The 19,250-nt window shown below is 39.3% G+C and overlaps 1 protein-coding gene across 7 annotated transcripts in view; it reads right to left on the bottom strand.

Moving 5' to 3' along the window:
* The window catches only part of MEIS2 (Meis homeobox 2), a 337,285-nt gene that overhangs the window by 169,992 nt on the left and 148,043 nt on the right, over positions 1-19,250 (bottom strand). Inside the window, exon 10 of one of the 7 annotated variants that reach the window (XM_061611511.1) lies at positions 4,431-4,510. The exons of the other annotated variants lie outside the window; for them this stretch is intronic. Within the exon in view, the coding sequence (XP_061467495.1) occupies positions 4,502-4,510 (9 nt within the window). The 3' untranslated portion in view covers positions 4,431-4,501. Of the gene's footprint in view, positions 1-4,430; positions 4,511-19,250 lie in introns of those variants that run through there. 7 annotated transcript variants of the gene reach the window in all.

Below are 19,250 nucleotides of genomic sequence, written 5' to 3'. Positions count from 1 at the left end.
GGACAGAAACATGCTATGCTATATGCTGTTATGAATCTGTCAGTTAATACCTACACTCAACTACTGGATGGTACTGCATGACTACCGTCGTTACAGAATACATTTCAATAATATCTCAGCATGAAATTCTATCGTATAAAGTGTTATATGCTTAATAATAAATCCACGTGCACATTTAACATCCAGTGTTACAAAAACATATTGTACCATCTGTTTGGTAGAACCCATTCAAGGTTTATCAAATCTCCTTGTAGCTGGAATTTATATAAAAATTCAAAAAGTGGTGGATCTTTAATCTTTCTGAACTCTGATATCTCTGTGGTTTGATTTTGAAGCAACTCAGTAACTAGTCTTAGTTGATGGATGAAAAACAGACACATGAAAATGGTGTTTTCAATTTTATTTCTATGACCAAACCATAGATAACTTCAGAACCATGAGCAACATTTTATAATACTTAAAACATTCCTAGTTAATATATTCTCCAGGGGAAAGTTTCCTCTGGCCAAAATATTGAACACTGGCAATAAACTTAGTCGAAAGGAATAAATGTTGCAATCCTATACACACTTAACATAGAGTGAGTCCCTTTTAACTCAGTAGATTTACTTCTGAGTAGTTGTGTATAGGATTGCACTGAAATTATTTGAAAGCACATTTTGCCAAATCTAAATATGTTTGATTAAAGTAGCTATCTTTCCAATGTTAATTGTTCTTACAACCAGAAGCAGCATTATGAAAACAAAGATCTGGTTCTAACCAATAATTTCCAAGAAAATGTTTTGCTTACATTATACCTAGATAAGGAATGAGTCCCACTTAGCTCAATGGAACTCACTTCTGAGCAAACAAGACATAGCACTTATAATTATCACTGATTTGAATGGGGAATGCTTAATGTTTTCCCACTGAAATCACGGTGCCTTATTGTGGCTGGATTGTGCTTGTTCCTATTTGGAGCCGAAAAACATACCTTCAAAGTTTCAGTTTAGGGAAAAATCCTCAGCATATGATGTATGTAAGAAGAGAGTTATGTTGATTTAGCAGCTGGGTTCTTGGGGTGTGGGGAGGAAGGAAAGATGGGAGAAAACATTCCAGATGTTTCATCCATGTAGTAACACCTTGCATAATATTGTCTCAAAATATCTTGGCCTAGTCCCACTAGTCATATCCTTAGCCTGAAGACTTCTGCCTAAAAGTACCCATCATTATAAAGCTAACCTTAATAATTTTATGACCTAACTCCACATCTCCTTTTGTAATTTAAGCATGGTGCACAGGGAAACTGCTAACATCTGTTATCAATACATTACATTTGGAGGTTTATATTTATCAGATATATAGTTTTCTACACATGGAAGTATTTCTAATAGCTTCTATTTACTGGCAGTCAAATAAGCTACATGCACAGAAAAATATGTAGCTGTTCCGTTTAATGCTGTGGATCAATTTAAGAGTAACATGAGGAAAAGAATTATTCTCTCACATCCTGGACAAGATATCTTGTTTCTTTAATTATTTTATTGTCAGTTTTATGACCATATGCCTTGAAATTACTTTGTCTCACTTGGATAAATAAAAGGTGATATTTCTCTTTTAGAATACACAACTAAACTAATCTAAGCCTTACATCAGTGAAGTCAATCGACTAAAACTAATACTAGAGTTTTCTTTCTGTGGCACAAACCAACCACAATTACTTTAGTGCAACTTGTTTTTAATGGGTCTTGCACATAACATCTTCTCTTGTATTAAGTGGACAGTCTTTGCAGTTTACCAAGCTTCTACAATGAAGGAACGAACTGAGGCTTCAAAAAGCAGTGAAATTATCTTCTCCTGAAATCCTGTCAAAGACTGAGGATTTTGTGTAAGCACTATAATATATATTTTCCATTTAGTTTGGCTTTGAATTGCAGTTAAGGGGCATCTTTAATTCTGATACTGTATTTTAGTATTTGAATATTTTATTTATAAGTTTAATGAGATTTTTATTTTAATGTTGTTACTCCAAGTTTAAGATGGTATTGATCAGAACATTAACTATTCAATTAACTAAATTAAATAAACTGGTGTTTGTTTTGTTTTGTTTATTGTCTTGACATAACATACCAACACCATACTATTTATTTATTTAAATATTTATAAGCTGTCTTTCTAAACCAAGTCCACCCCGGACAGCAAACAAATAGAAGGGTAAAAAGACAATGATATTATAATAAAACTAAAATAATTTTTAAAAATCAAATAAACAATAATACATTAAACATAATTCAGCCAATATGAAAATACCTAACAACAAAGCAGCAGAATTGCCAGTAAAACACATCTATTACTATTCGAAAATTGTGAGTTTTTAAATACCGTCAATGAGGGGGGCAAAGACAGCCCCATGTACCATTATTGTAGTCTAATCTGGATGTAAGTACTGCATGCATGAGCGAGGCTTGATTTGCTATGTACAACTGTGTATATAGTTGAGCAAATATGCAAATATTTCCTCTCTCTCAACTGTCATCCAGCCATTGTGTCAGGCTGCAGCAGAGCGAGAGGAGAAAAGCAGGGCCACACTATCAAATCTGCTGAGAAGCCAATTCCACCCGGCCACTCCCTTCATCAACTGTCATCTGGCAGCAGTCATTCCATCAAGCTGCAGCAGAGGGAGAAATATGAAGCAGGGACAGTAGCTAAAAGACCAGCAACTATTGGTTCCTTCTCTTCTTGGAACTGTTTCTATGCCAACTGATAATTAGCAGAACTTTGCAACTAAGAATAATGCCCGACTTTGCCTTTTTTCCCCTTCCCCTTTTCCCTCCCAGTTCCTTTTCCTTTTGTGGCATATAAGTCTGATGGCAGAGACGTCCCTGCTACTTATCTTTGTAAGCTACTCTGAGAGCCATTTTCGGTTGAGAAGTGGGGTGAAAATGCTCTAAATATATAAGTAAAAAGCCAAATACCTCTGACATCAAGAAACATAAAAGTCACATACGCATGAAACAGCCAGCTGAATGTGTCTCCACATAAAGACATCTTACAGCAAAAATCTATGCATGTTTACTTTATTCAGAAGAATATTTATAAGCATCTTTCTAGCCCACGTAAATCCAAGGGAGCTCTGTGTTCAGTGGAACTTGCTCCTGGATATGTGAGTACTGAATTGTAGCCGAACTCTTTCTGCTACTAAGAAAGGAAGTCACATTCTCAATGACAGAAAATCACATAATTTCTCAAATAAAAATCTATCATTACTTGAGCCAATAAAGTTTAAATACTGGGGAAGGTAAGAAAGATATCAGCTTTGGCTTCCTCACAAATAAGATAGTAAAATAAATAGTAAGAACATAAGAACATAAGAAGAGCCTGCTGGATCAGGCCAGTGGCCCATCTAGTCCAGCATCCTGTTCTCACAGTGGCCAACCAGGTGCCTGGGGAAAGCCCACAAGCAGGACCCGAGTGCAAGAACACTCTCCCCTCCTGAGGCTTCCGGCAACTGGTTTTCAGAAGCATGCTGCCTCTGACTAAGGTGGCAGAGCACAGCCATCATGGCTAGTAGCCATTGATAGCCCTGTCCTCCATGAATTTGTCTAATCTTCTTTTAAAGCCATCCAAGTTGGTGGCCATTACTGCATCTTGTGGGAGCAAATTCCATAGTTTAACTATGCTCTGAGTAAAGAAGTACTTCCTTTTGTCTGTCCTGAATCTTCCAACATTCAGCTTCTTTGAATGTCCACGAATTCTAGTATTATGAGAGAGGGAGAAGAACTTTTCTCTATCCACTTTCTCAATGCCATGCATAATTTTATACACTTCTATCATGTCTCCTCTGACCCGCCTTTTCTCTAAACTAAAAAGCCCCAAATGCTGCAACCTTTCCTCGTAAGGGAGTCCCTCCATCCCCTTGATCATTCTGGTTGCCCTCTTCTGAACCTTTTCCAATTCTATAATATCCTTTTTGAGATGAGGCGACCAGAACTGTACACAGTATTCCAAATGCTGCCACACCATAGATTTATATAATGGCATTATGATATTGTCTGTTTTATTTTCAATACCTTTCCTAATTATCTCTAGCATGGAATTTGCCTTTTTCACAGCTGCCGCACACTGGGTCGACATTTTCATCGTGCTGTCCACTACAACCCCCCTCCACAACACCCACACCACATGCATAATATCCATTTTGCTGTTGTTGTTGGTAAGGACAATTCCTAAACTGACCATCCAGTACAGTGGAAGACTTTTTAAAAAAAAAAAATCTTAAATGGATACAGCTTCTTTCTTTGAAGAAATTGTAAGATCTGAACGATCAGACAAAATTGTGATTGAACTTCAACGAATGGTAATATGAATCAATGACATAGCCTGCTGAATATGATTGCAATCTGTTTTTAACTTACCTTTAGTGATTGATGGTTCCAAAGTTGGAGAAATATGCTTTCAAAAACCATAAGAATGATCAAGAGTGTCAGGCTTCTTCCCCACCATTCATTGTCTTCCATTGTCTTCACTGAAGCTATAAAAAAGTTGTTTCTTCAGACACAGGGCCAGTTCACACATTACTGTAAACCATAGTGAATAGGCTTTTTGTCTCTTCCCTGTTTGCATTGAGAGGAAACAAACCATGCTTCCTGGTTTAGTGGTACATCTGAATAAGGGATCATGGTTTCCTTCTCTACAAGAAACCACAATCAGTAAACCGGCAACAAACCTTGGCTACAGATCTTGGTTTGCTAGGAATAAACCACAAGCACTGGCTTGGACATAAAATTGGTTTCCTCCCAACATACTAAGGGAGGAGTGAAACAGGTATAATTCGCTCATGCATGGTAAAATATGGTTTACGGCTTATTGTGATGTGTGAACAAAAGCTCTGTTACGGACATCTCTTTTTTGAAAGCCGCCCTGGGCTCCTTCTAGGAGGAAGGGCGGGATATAAATTCAACCAATCAATCAATCAATCAATACAATAATTCACATTTTGAATCTTAAACCAATAGCTAAGCATGTTGAAGTATGCACTTTTGTTGAATATTATACTGAATTCAATCTGTGACAGCATTATTTAGTGTCCTTTTAGAAGTGTGCAAAATACTTTTCATCACAAGTTTGTATAATTTCTAAATATGTGGTCCCATGATTAACACACACACCCTTAATTTTAACACTAAAAAGAACTTTGCCTTCCAGAATTTTAAGAATAGGAAGAACTTATTTCCCCACAAAATCTTCAAAAATTGTTCAGTGTTTAATCTAGAATAATGTATGTGTTCTTTCCATGTGCTGTGAACAAAAACTTGTTCAGTCTTATAATCATCAGTATGCCACATAAGGATAGGTTTCCCACCAAAGACAACCACTTCAGTCTTCTTGCAATTAATGTTCAAATGTTCATCTTTGCAAAAATTTCCTAAGGCAGTTAGCAAATGTCTTAAGCCTATTTGCTCATAAGAAAACAAATCATACTATTTGCATATAGCAGCACAGACAATATTCTGTTTCCCACTGAAATAGAAAAAAAATCTGAGGCTCAGAAATAATAGCAATGACATAAAAATTAAAATCAGAAGAGGTGCAAACATAAACCCCCTTTTAACTCCCTTGGTGTCCAGAATGCTGCTGCCATTCTCACAGGAGTAAAGAGATCTAATGAAGAGTAACAACAACCTTTGTTGATATTGGCTGCTTGTATTTTTGCCCATAACCTGTCTCTATCAAAGGAAATGAAATCTGCCTTTAAGTTTGTGTAGGGGTAGCCTTTTCTTTTTATGGAATATTTGTTAATCAAATGTGCAAGGGTAAATATGTTGTCAAATGACAAGAAGTCTGTTGTGAACCATGTTTGTTCCTTACATAAAGAATATTTATCTAGGTCCACTCCCGCACTACTCAACAAAACTTTAGCATGACTTTGTGATTTAAAAAACAGTTATACTGATAATAATCATGCTCCAGCCATCTGGAATTTTTCCTGAAAGATTGATATGAACAAAAAAACGCTTATTAAAAAGGCAGTCACTCAATTAAGTTTTGTTTATAAAGTTTGGATGGTAGGCCATCTTCCCCTGGTTTTCTTTTTGGCAGGGGAACACAATAAGCCCTCCACTCAGATACATGAAGCTATAGGCCAGTGATGTCCAAATTTACACAGACTACTTGAGACACTAAAGGTTGGTACTGTTTACTGAAAACTGGAAAACCAGCTCTCTCAGGTGCTATTTGGAATGTTTAATATCAAGAGATAGAGGAAACCTTGAGAATCCATAAATACTATTTTCTAAAACTGATACTATTGTTATTTCTGGCTGATTCTTGAATATTCCTTAGTCCAGCCCTGGTGATGAACTTTCCTGGCTTTTAAAATCCTCTTCTGTTTCTTGTAATAATATTAAAATTTGCTTCCCTGAGCTAGACATTTTAACCTGCCTGGCTTCCTGCCTTACCTGTTTTTTACTTGCTTTATACTACATTCTTCAGACCTTTCTTCCCCCTCGTGAATGGGAGTAGTCAGCTAGCTGGAAGGGCAAATAAAGGTTTAAGACTATTATTGTAAGAAGGGAAAGCTTGGTGGATTAAACTGGAATCATTCTTTTCTATGAATTGACTTTAATTGCTGCATTTTAGACATGAGCTTGTGCTTTAGCAGCTAAAGCTACCCTAATTCTGGCTAGTGGAGCAGAGGTGTCCTGCCATGGCCGGCTCCAGGAATTCCAGGGCCCTTGGGCATCAGCTTGTCCTGGGCCCCAGCGTATGCGTGCATGCATGCGTGCCTGTGCATGCATGCACACGCCCCCCCCATGCCCCCCACCTACCTGTCTGCTGTCTTTTACCATTGCCCTTAACGAAGATGGTGGTCGCGGTTTCCCCAAGGGGATGACGCCTCTGCCGCCATCTTTGTTGATGGCACGCATGCGTGCTACGCGCGCACATCTCTGCCATCAACTAAGATGGCGGCAGGGGCTTCAGTAGCTTAGGGAAACCGTGGCCGCCATCTTAGTTAAGGGCAATGGTAAAAGACAGCAGACAGGTAAGTGGGGGCGTGGGGGGGCCACGGATCACAGAAGGGGAGCAGAGGGGTGGCCAAAGGGCCCCCTGTAGCTCCAGGGGCCATTGGACCAGTGCCCCGCCTGGCCACCCTTTAGAACCGGCCCTGGTCCTGCTCATAATCAGTTGCCACAAAATGTAGTGATGGCCACCAACTTGGATGGCTTTAAAAGAGGATTAAACAAATTCATGGAAACCAAGTCTATCCATGGCTACTTGCCACTGTTGGGGGCAGTATCCTCTGGATGCCATTTTCTTGGAATCACTAGTGGGGAAAGCACTCTAGTCTTGCTTGTGGGCTTCCCATAGGCATCTTGTTGGCCACTGTAGGGAGATAATGTTAGATTAGATGGAACTTTGGCCTGATCTAGCAGGGCTCTTCTCAAGTTCTTATGCCTTTAAATGACTTTAAATCTCTTACTAGCAGAGAATGATGGTGTCGGGTATGACACTGTTCATGGCTCTAGGACCATTCACAATAGGATTTCTTCTATTCCCATTCATGCCCATTCCAAAACAGAAATTTTGTTTTCAAACCAGGAATAAGCCTCAGGTTTTACCAGTGCATGAACTTGCCATACACTGGTGGGGAGGTCTCATGACATTTCCTGTGTTCAGGCCTATTGGGGAAACAGCAAGACCTGGATCTTTGTAGGGGCAGCAATATAGTCAGGCTATAGAATCTGACCAAGGGGCAAGATGAAACCTGTGGTTAAAGAAGCAAGTTGAGTTTAGTTCAAAAAGCATGAGGAAACAGATGCAGGTGCACAGAGAGAAGCAGGTAGAAGAACTAGGGCAAATGACAAACCCGGAACTGCACAGAGAGTGCACTGCAGAATATATAACCTGGACCCAGGTTGTTGTGCAGACAAACCCTGCCTACAGAAGAAGAAAGTTATATGGGGGAAGGACAGGGCAACAGAAGACTGGCTTCATCCACGATGGCACCTTTAAAGAAGGCCTCAATCCATCTCCATAGGAGTGAGGGCTTCAAGTCAGTCAGCCCAGCCAAGACATGGTGTGTGTGTGTGTGTCAGGGGACAGCTACTATCACTTGGGTCTAATGCTGAGATCCTATCACAGAACTGACCAGTGTACATTCCTGGAGCCTACAGCTGATGTTACTGGAGAAAACCTTAGCCTGGAGAATGCAAGACAGAACTCCTCGGAAGGACTTGCTATTATTCTGGTCTCTTTTGGGAACTTGAGTTTGTTTTGCTTGAGAAAAGGACTGTAAGATTGGAGGCCTGTGTTTGTACCAAGAGCTAAACCCAAGAAGTTCCTATACTTCAGGCTATCTTGACCTTAATTAGAGTTCCCATCTGGGTCTGTCCCATAGGACCCATGGATCACAGGGCCTCCAAGGTGCCACTCCCCCAGGACAGGCTCGTAAAGGCAATGACCTGGTGAAGCTACTTGCTCTCCCTCCACCCAAAGGCTAAATACCAAGCTACATTTAACACCGGGTGATCCTTCATAGGTGCCAGTATTTTTGGGCTCTCATATCCCCTCCCAAGTGGAAATGCAGTTAGAAATAAGGGTGATCTTCATTGCAAAACCAGTCCACAGGGAAACATCTAAACATCCCGTCCACCAGCACTGCTGCTGAAATCAAGTTCTAGCATCCCCAAACCTGCATTTCTTCTCTCTCTCTAAGAGAGAGAGAGTAAAAACAGGAAATAACCATGAATTTCCTGCATCACGTGCAGCTTGGCCATAAGATTTTTCAGATGGATGCCATGGGTCAAGCAAGACTCTCTAATCCTTGGATAGGGAACCTGCAGCCCTCAACTTAATTTCACGTTACCCTCAGCATCATCCAGCTCCCCAGAAGCTGTGTGCTCAGTCTTTGTGAATCACCTTTTCTTCCATTTTACCTGTCAGTGCACACTTCATCCGCTATCGGTGTTGTGGTCCTCAAATAAATTTTCCTGTAAGTGATGGGCGCTTCATAGGAAAAAGCCCAATGCCTGGAGGGCCCATTGTTTGAGTCTGCTCCTGCCTGATGACCTTTCGTAGAAGTGAAGTCAGTTTCCTGTAGAGGTCCATGAGGGAATCCCTATATGTACCCCAGTGAGCTACAGATTAGAAACAGCCCAAAATAATCTTATTCCAAAATTTCTCAAATGCAATTACCACATGCAGTAATAAATCAATACTATTTTACCTTCTTCAGGTTCATGAAAATAAAAAGGGGGAATGAGAACAACTAATTGAGATCTTTGAGGTTTTTTTATTCAGAAAGAAAGGATTTTATTCATACAAATCTCATGTTTATAACAGAATTATGATGACAATGTTTTAAATGCTATGAAAGGAGGAGTGAGATAGTTAGCTAGCTAAGAACTTCCACTTATACTAATATACTCTCAAATTGATTTTTAAATATTTCTAAAAGTTTTAACTGCTAAAAGAAAAGTTTGCCAATTATATTAAAAACTATTTAAGCTTATGTGGTATAGACACTAAAGGGACTCATTAAAAATACTTTATGCATATTTGAACTGAAGCTGCACATAAATGTGAGGTGACATATATTGCAAGAATAAATATGTAAAGTACATAATGTTCTGCCTTCAGAATGCAGTGCCTAGACTGAGCACATATACTACAACACAAGATCTTGTTTTTTTCTGCAATTTTCCAGAGACAACTGCTATCTGGATCAGTCTTAGAAAATAACAAGCATTATTTTAGATGGCATTCTATTCACATCACACAAATGTGATTACAGCAGAGGCACACATAGCAAATATATTGTGAATACATGTTTAGCTCCCCACTTCTAACACAATTTACATATTATTTTCAAATTCATATTTGAGGCCAAATCATAATTTATGAACGTGTACTGCCACTGAAATGGCTATTGGCACTGTTGCAATGGTGGTGATCCTGTGGCTATGTTCAGGCTTACTGTACAAGAACATTGGCAGGGGCAGGTAGGAAGTGAGAGCAATTGCTGGCCCTGCAATGTGGCATGCTAGTAGCTGAATGCTACTCAGAAAGATGGTGAAACTAGGTCCAATTTTCCTGATACTAATTGCCTGAGAACAGCAGTAGAACAGCCAAGGGGCAATGTTCCCTCCTGCTTTCAACATACAGCATACTGCTTTAGCTACAGCAAGCTAAGTCACAGTTGAAGCAGAATTAAAGGATTGGGACATCACAAATTCAGATTAAATTTATCTGGGGGGTTTTAACAGTGAAAAATATAACGCACTGTTCTTCAACCTTGGGGCCCCAGATATAATTGGATTACAACTCCCATCTTCCTTGGCCATTAGCTACGCTGTCTAGGGTTTTTGAGAGTTGTAGTCCAACAAATATGGAGACCAAAGGTTGAAAAACAGTGATCTAATAGATCAAACAAAATCCATACATCAAACAGAAAAACATAGCTGTATGGGGCCTGAAAACTGGCACAGAATTTAGGACATAAATTTCTCAGGTATTTTTCCCCTCCCCAACCCCTCAAAGCATGTTTCTAGATCTTTTTAAGTGTTTGGGCAATGGCTTATTTCAATGTCATAATAAAACATCATGATGAGAATGAGTTGCATCAAGTTTCAGGGTTCTGTAAGCCCTTCTCCCCTCCCTTTCTCTAGCATGGCCTTTTGCTTCCATTTCTGATTAAACACAGTATATTATTATTTATGAGATTTATATCCCGCCCTTCCTCCCACTAGGAGCCCAGGGTGGCAAACAAAAGCACTAAAAACACTCTAAAACATAATAAAAACAGACTTTACAATATATTACTACAAAACATCCTTAAAAACTTATTAACAGCATTTTTTAAACAAAAAAAAAGCTTTAAAAATCTTTTTTTAAAAAAGCTTTAAAATATATTAAAAAGCAATTCCAACTCAGATGCAGACTGGGATAATGTCTCTATTTAAAAGGCTTGTTGAAAGAGGAAGGTTTAGTGTTACATCTGTACCCTAAACTGTGGTTAATCTTATTTATGGTTTGTTGAAACAGGCCAGATTTATAGCTCATAGTTCGGCTTGTTTCAAACAATCCCTAATTAAGATTAACCACAGTTTGTCAGGTTTAGACAAAACACTAAGCTACAGTTAATCAAAAACATAAACTAAAAACTTCAAAACCCCTCCTCTCCCCTTCCATGATAGAGGAGAGGAGAGGGGAGAGAGTGCAAGCCTGAGACTCACTGCAACTCATTCCCGTCTGTTACAACCCAGGTTTGGAGGGGAGGCTTCAACAAGGGTGACACCGACACTGAGGACTGGGGCAATGAGCTGGGAGAAGAGACTAGCAGTGAAGGGAGTTCACAACACACCCAGACCCCTGTCACTGACAGTTCAACTCCCCCTGATCCTGGCCTCGCTGCTGGAGCACAACCTGAATTGTCAGAGACTGCCCCGTTAGAGACTGCATCATTAGACACCCCCCAGAGCCAGAGACACTGCCTTGTCAACCTGACATTCCCCAGCCGAATGCCCTGCAGCTTCCCACGCTCTAGCAGGCAGTCAGCCCCCACCAGTTGGAGGGGGAAGCTGAGATCCAACCCCCATCACCCCGTGCTTGGAGGTGTCAGAGATGGGAAATTCAACAGTTGGAGTTGAGGAGGAGTTTTTGTTTATGCACAAAAGCCAAGCCTACTTAAGTTGACTCAGGGGAGGGCCTAGTTGCTGAGTCAATGTCTGAGAGCCGTGAAGACATGCTTAGTCAGTGTAGTTAGGGCAAACATTACTAGGAAGTGTAGAAAGGTCCATGAGCTGCAAAGCTTTTGATGTATCTATAACTTTAATAAAAAGAGAAAAAAAGTCACAGAAGCAACTGCGACTAGGTCCTTTGAGTACGAGCAGAACACCATCACAGTAAACCTTGGTTTATTGTGATGTCTGAATGCGGCCAATGAATGATCAAATCTCTGAAGCCAGCTGCTGGTACAGTTGTCATATTTTAGTTCCACAAATCTGGGCAAGCTAATTTGCATATTGTGCACATTATTTGCTAATTATGCAAATTAAGCATATTAATGGTTTCATTGTCCAATTGCTTTATTTTTGTGCCTAGTAATTACTACCAAAACCTGGGGAAGGATGTGAGGAATCTTTTTTAAAAAAAGAACATTTTCAGCCTGAAATGCCTAGACTCCAGTTTCTAACACCATGGAATATTTATTTATTTATTTAAAGGATTTATATCCTGCCTTTTCACTATTAAAAACAGAACTTAGGGCAATTTAAAAACATAATAAAAACAAGAAAAATACACAATCAATATAAAAACATAATAAAAGCACAAAATAGAAACAAACATAAAACAAGTCAGGGCAGCAATACAAAAATCCAGTAAAACATCTATTAAAAGCAATAGCGTGACCGAGAGATTGTCTGTACCAACAATTAGGAAATCTGAAAGAAACACATCTCTACAACCTGTAACACAGATAGAAATCAAGATTTCAATATTATCAGTTCAGTCAATGATCTTATTTAATTAGCTTCAAAGCAAGCAGTGCTGTCATAGACTCCTTTCCAACATCAAACTATACCCCCCCCAGTTTGAAGTACCAAAGATGTGTATATGGAGTCCTGCCAAAAGTAGTAGTAGTAGTAAAAATATTTATATATTTTTTCAACAAAAAGTTCCAAAAGTGGTTTACCTAGCAAAATATATAAGGTTTGAAATCTGGCTGTATAAAAGATCACTACAAACCATTTTCTTTCCAATTTTTAAATCAGGGAAATTCTCCCCAGTGCTTGCAAAAACAAGCGGAAATGGCAAAGATCTCAGCCACTGCCAGGGGGCAGACATATAGCACCAAGAGGAAAAAATATCTCATAGAAAATAACTTTCCCCACCGTGGTGAGCACTGGTGGATTGTTCCATTCCTATTGGTCTTAAAAAAAGGTTGCACTTCTCACTGCATTTAGTATTTATATAGTCTGTGTGTATGTATATATGTACATGTGTGTGTATATACGTATGCATATGCATGTGTGTATACACTAGGGATGGGGGACAATATTTGCTAAATCGGACTTAGTACCAGATTCCGACTGACCTCGACAGTCCGCCAACTTTTCAGACTGGCACTGATTTCCTGGGGTGGGCCGTGGCTGTAATTGGCACGGATTTTGTGGCTGCAGCTGCAATCAGCACAGATTTTGTTGCACTGTGTGTAGTTCTGTTGCTTAATTTCGTTTAAAAGCAGCACCACAGCAGCAGAGAGTAACAGCAAATGTTGAAATGCGAGTGTGCCAGCGTGTGTGTGCGTTTCCCTAAGAAAGCAGGCTTTTACCCTGCATCAGCATCACTGAGACTGGAGACTTAGTAAAATAATAAAAGCTACTTTATTTAGAGAAATACATAGTAGATAGAAAGGCATACCTAGTTCTAACTAGCTAAGTTGGAGGCATAACGCCCAGGTGTGGGAGTCAGCCCCATGCTTGGAGAGAGGGCAGAGACAAAGGGATGCCTTCTCTCTCCTGGACAGCCAGAGGACAAAAGGAGTGAGAAAGGGCAGGAGGAGGAGAGACAGGTAAGCTTCCCTAAAGGCGTCTAGCAACAGAACGAAGTCAGTCAGAGCATCACAGGTAAAAAGGCCAACAAAGCCTATCCATCTGGAGGACCCTAGCTCTATCTTCCTTCTGGAGTTTAAACAAAAGAACAAAACAGGAGTTGCTCTTGCCCCACTTCCAACAGATCCCCCCCCCAAATTCTTCCTCCTATTTTATGTAATTATCTGCGTAATTTCCTCAAAGTTGCTGTATACAGAACACTGTAGGTGTGATAATGGTCACCATGTGTTCATCATATATTATTGAAAAAACTGCATTATTATTGCCATATAATGCAAAAAAATATTGGCTTCCTGCCCTGTCCTAGGCTATATATGTCATCAATGTTAATTGTCAAATCATCCTGCAATTTTGTGTTTTTCAAACAAGACAGCTGGGAGCATTCGGAATCTCCATCCTCTTGCATGGGAAACATTATAATGATGAGAGAGACTGATCCACACGACCCACCCCACCCCCGCCCTGCTTTCATTGCTGCTGTCCTCAGCTCATCAGGGGCTGTCTGGATGTGTGTGTGTGTGTGTGTGTGTGTGTGTGTGTGTGTGTGTGTGTGTGAATAAAAATACAAGGTGGTAATAGTGGTGGTGGTGATGCTGCTGCAGTGCTGCTGACAAGCTAATTCAAGAATAGCGAATAGCAAAAGGGAGGGAAATCATTAAACAGCACATCAGTTAGCCTGAGGCAAGAGAAAGACTCAAAGGCAATTATCTACCTCATTGATGTGTAAATAGAAAAAAAGCCCATGTGGAACACCATGATCACATAAGCATTTACGTTAAACATTACGAATTTTTCCCCCCATAAAAATAAAACACAACCCCATGGATCAAATCACACACACACACACACATGGAATTGGCAAATGCCAAAGCAAGCAAAAACAAAAAAAGGATGGATCAGGATCGAACGACAGACTATCGGAATACAAGTGGATTGGAATTAGGCAGTGAACCCCATCCCAAGTATACACATATGCACATATCCATCTATCCATCCCTGTGGAGGAAATAATGTAGGGTGATCTTTGGTAGGGAGATGCCTGCTAGTCATTTTGAAGAAGGATATTATTTTAAAAAAATACTTTTTAGCCTTTTCTGAATTGCTGAACAGAGGCTCTGCTGGGCAACAGGGTGAGCAAGGCTTCATTCCAACACAACTTTACTTGGGAGTAAGCACCATATAACAGGGTGGGGCAGGGCTGAAAAATGCAAATGGTAATACCTCAGCCTTTTCTTCAGAGAAGTTTATTTTTATATCTTATATTTGTTCAGGGGAGGGAGTGTTTGGTGGATTCAGACCCCTTTATTCCATCTGACCTGACATATCCTGACATACAGATGAAATGAGATGAAGGCTGCTTCTCCTTATTGACTCTCTAGTCTCTAGAGACTAAAGAGTCAGGGCTAGAGTCTCTGGATAAGGGGCAGAGCTGCACGTGTTGAGCAAGTGAGCATGTGCAGTTTTCTAAACTACCTAGTTTCTGCAAATGCAGCAGGCAGGCAGACTGAATTCTGGATTTTCCCAGGGCAATTGTGGTACCCCTCATTGTCTAAGAACAATGGAAGATGGGAGTACGTTGATTTCTCACAAAATGATTGGGCAGAAAACTGCCTCCACATTTGCTCTTTATCTCTGGATCAGCAAGGGCTACAGACTTGCTTTTTAAAAAAGAAAAGAAAGCAAGCTGGGAATCTGGACCACCTAATGGGCTAAGTGGGCACTGGGTAGCATGGGTAGAATCCAGGTAAAACCTGGCTAACTGGGCAATATGGCAACTCTAGCTGCTGGGGTTTCAGTGTCCTGCATGGCACTTTGCCCATTCCCATTAATAGCAGAAGTAAAATAAAACACTTGTACAAATGTAATAGATGGAACACACATCTGATAAAACAGGACATGTTCACCATGATATGGCATGCCAGCATTCTTTATATATCAAACACCCTGATCTGTTCTCATTTCCCCCCCAATGTTAATATGTGAATTCTATTAAAAGCAGACTTTGCCATTTAACCGGAGTAAGTAGCTGTACACAATAAACACTTATGGGGAAGTGGAATATATTTGAGTGCATTAGAAATTTCATCCTGTAATTGTAATCCTTAGGCATTTTAGAGTTAACTTAGAGCAGCTATAATGCTCATATTACGAAGTTAACAATATAACTATAGTGTGAACCAAGGTGCTCCCATCCCACACCAATCTTCAAAGATTTTTTGGTTCTAAGGAGCATGTTTTAAAATTGGCAATTTAAGCAGATTTAGGGATTCAACATTTGATATGCAACACAAATAGAATAAAGATGGACATCTGTAATGACAATCCTCAGAACACATTGTAATAAAGGAACAATGTACAGTTACAGAGTTTTGTACCAGCTTAGAATCTGGCCCACACAATTCTATGTGCATGCATAATTTGCACATTCTATGTGCAAATGCAAAGGGCATTGTGAGCCTTTGTTAGAAACCAATCATCTGTGCTTATTGCTGCATGTTAAAAAGCCCCATTGCGTATTTGCTTACATCTTATTTTAAATCTTTCATAGATGCCCATCAATAGATCTTTAGCACATAGATGTGAAAATGAGAGATGAGATCTGATTAATCTGTACATCTTATTAACACTAAGATTTTACTTTAGGCTGTTGGCTGAAAAACTGATTTGGTAATTCTTATTCAAAACAGATTGATACGCTGCTATAGAGAGCTCTACTCGTTGATGCAATCTTGTAGCATCTACACAATTAACTTTCCTTCATTGCACATCAGTGGCATGTTAAGTTTTTCCTAACAACCTCTATGGATGCATATAATCTCATCACAATATATGAAGCATGTCCAATAAAAGGAACATTGATGGGTACTTTAGCTCAGTACTGCACCACGATTTTATATGGGCTGGACCAAAGAAAAATGGGATTTGATTATTAAAACAGCCCTATTCCTCAAGATTCTAGTAGTATGGTATTTCAAATTAAATACAAAGGAGGTTATATCCATAATACCTGCCTCTGTTGTCTCAAGTAATATGTGTAAAACAGTACATAGCATGTTAAAATATATTGCATTGCAATGAACAGAAATCTTCTGGTTTTTCACTATTTCACTGGAAATCACAAACCTACACCTGGGCATTGCCTATCCTTGAAAATTCTGTGTATCTAAGTATTATAGAAATGTTAGCTGTACTACAGACTGACAAAAATACAAATTTAACCCTCGATTCACCAGTTGGAATGCACAAAGAATCTGGATCCAGAAATTTCAGTGATGTAGAGTGGTTTTCCTCATTTGAACTAATCCAAATGCATTTTTTTCCACCACAGAATATTATGCACAATAAAATCACAAATAAAGCTGTCAGTTTTCTACACTATATTATTTCCATCACCTAACACTTCCAGACTTCTGACTACTTAACATCTACCAAAGGCTGGCTCTTTTCATGCTATCTTGATTTGTCCTCCTTTTTGCCATATCAATGCCCATTGTTAGTTTATTAACTAGAACTGTGTAGCCCAGCTCATCCTACTAAAGACACCTCTTCAGATTACAAAATTAACTTACTTATCATGGTTTTACATTTGTTTTGTTTTGATATTGGGATTCAGATTTTACAGATGTATATGTTTAATGTGCCCTATGCTAGGAAGCTGAACTGGTGCCCCATAAATATCCATACTATGCATACTTTGTACTCATCCTGAGAACATATATACCCATGGTTTCTACCACATTACCCATGGTTTCTACTCATATTGTTTTTTCCTATATGCATTCTGAAGATACAGAACTAGACAGAAGGTGCTGCTTATCTTTGAAATTTGACAACAGACATCAAATATATGTCTGGTAAACCTCTTGGCCAAATAGATTCACATATGGTCAGAACTTCCCCATAGTCAAGGGGCCACAAGTTCCACCTTAAGACAAATAATTTTTGATTCACTTTAATCAGATGAACATGTGTAATTCTGAAGCATATCCAGTTCCAAACTAAAAAAAAAAGGTGAGACAGTATGAATGATATTGAAGACACTTAAGAATGCTAAGTCTCAGCCAGGATCTAGTGACAAGGAAAACATGGAGGATGTATGCACATAGGCATTTCATGTGATTACAAATTGTTAGGTCAGTGGCAGAGCCAGCAGATATATGGACTTTAGGGATGGAGTAACAGTCACAGTCGCACACCTCATGCAAACATTCATGTTCCTCCCATCACTAAGTAGCTTATTAAGATTTTTAATTAGTCCTCCATTTTAATCAGATAAGTAAGACAATAAAGAACAAGATTGAAACAACTGGTGTTTAGTGGCAATATTGTTGCAATCAAAGCACTATGGAGCAAAAATCCAACTCATATTTAATAATTTTTATTATACTAGTCTGCACTGATTCCCCAAATGTCTGTATCTTTGGTCATGCCCACCAATAATGTGTATATGTTCCTTACACACAAATGGGCCAACAATGGTGGTGAGTGTATGTGTGGAACAGAAGAACTCTTATTGGGAAGAGAAATTCCCTCACAGTGACTGTCATTACCTATATATAACACAGCAGGTGAGTTGAAAGTTGTAGAGGCATAGAACTAGTGTTGGCTTGGCTTTGTATGAGCACTGAGAGAAGTCTCATCTTTCCATCTTCTTTATGTCTTTCTTGGTGTGGTGACAGAATTGTATACCTTGTACACATAGCTATTAAAATTATATTCTGTTTCTGTCAATTTTTCCAATTGAGATTTGAGGGCAGGATCTTAATTTAAAACAAAATAATTACATTTCCCATCTCCTATTTTTGGTATTGTCTCTATTTACTTTTGCACAACACCTATAAATTTCAGTGGAGCTTGTACAGCAGATTATTTCCAATTTATTCTACATAATGGATTGCTTTAAATGCAGTGGTCACACAAGGATGCTCACATGGGAAATTCCCCATCCACTCTTCCTTGCTGTAGCCCCTGTGCCCCCCAAAGCCTCTCCTGTATGTCAGGGACACCTCAGAGCTTTTCTATGGCCCCACCACCTTCAGGAGAGGCTTTTAGGACTGCAGTGAAGTAGAGGAGATAGGGAGTTCCCTTTGCATGAATATCCTGGGTCTTGTACTGCCTTGAATGCAATCCAATATGAACATTTCCATTTATTTAAATGAATGAGGATTGTATCAAGTCTGAAACAGCAGTACAGCCTGCTTCTCACATCTGCTTCTCATGGATTAACAGTGCAATCCTATGCATATCTACTGAAAAGAGCCATTGAATTCAAGGGGGTTTACTTCTAAATGAGTGTGCATAGAATTTTATTTTAAATACTCATTTAGTAAATATTCAAGCACCCCATCATGTTTTTTATTATATTTTTATTGATTTTCTAGACCAGTGTTTCCCAAAGTGTGGTACGCGTACCCCTGGTGGTACGCGAAAGGGTTTCAAGGGGTACGCAGCCAAATTTTTTTTTGTACTTTATCATTGGGTTTTAGCAGCAAAAAACATGTGCATGTGTTCTTTTAAGAGGAAATACAGTTCTTGTGATTTCTCCAGTTTCTCACACAATCATGTGAGGGAAGATCAATATAATAACAGTGGTTTATCCCAATGTTATTCAACGCGTAGTCTCTTTCGCTCTCAATGCATTCCTTGTCTTTTCGTGCA

This window comes from Rhineura floridana, chromosome 2 (assembly GCF_030035675.1).
Source record: "Rhineura floridana isolate rRhiFlo1 chromosome 2, rRhiFlo1.hap2, whole genome shotgun sequence".
Taxonomy (NCBI): domain Eukaryota; kingdom Metazoa; phylum Chordata; class Lepidosauria; order Squamata; family Rhineuridae; genus Rhineura; species Rhineura floridana.
Note: the sequence above shows the minus strand (reverse complement) of the source record. Positions and strands in the feature narration are given on the sequence as shown.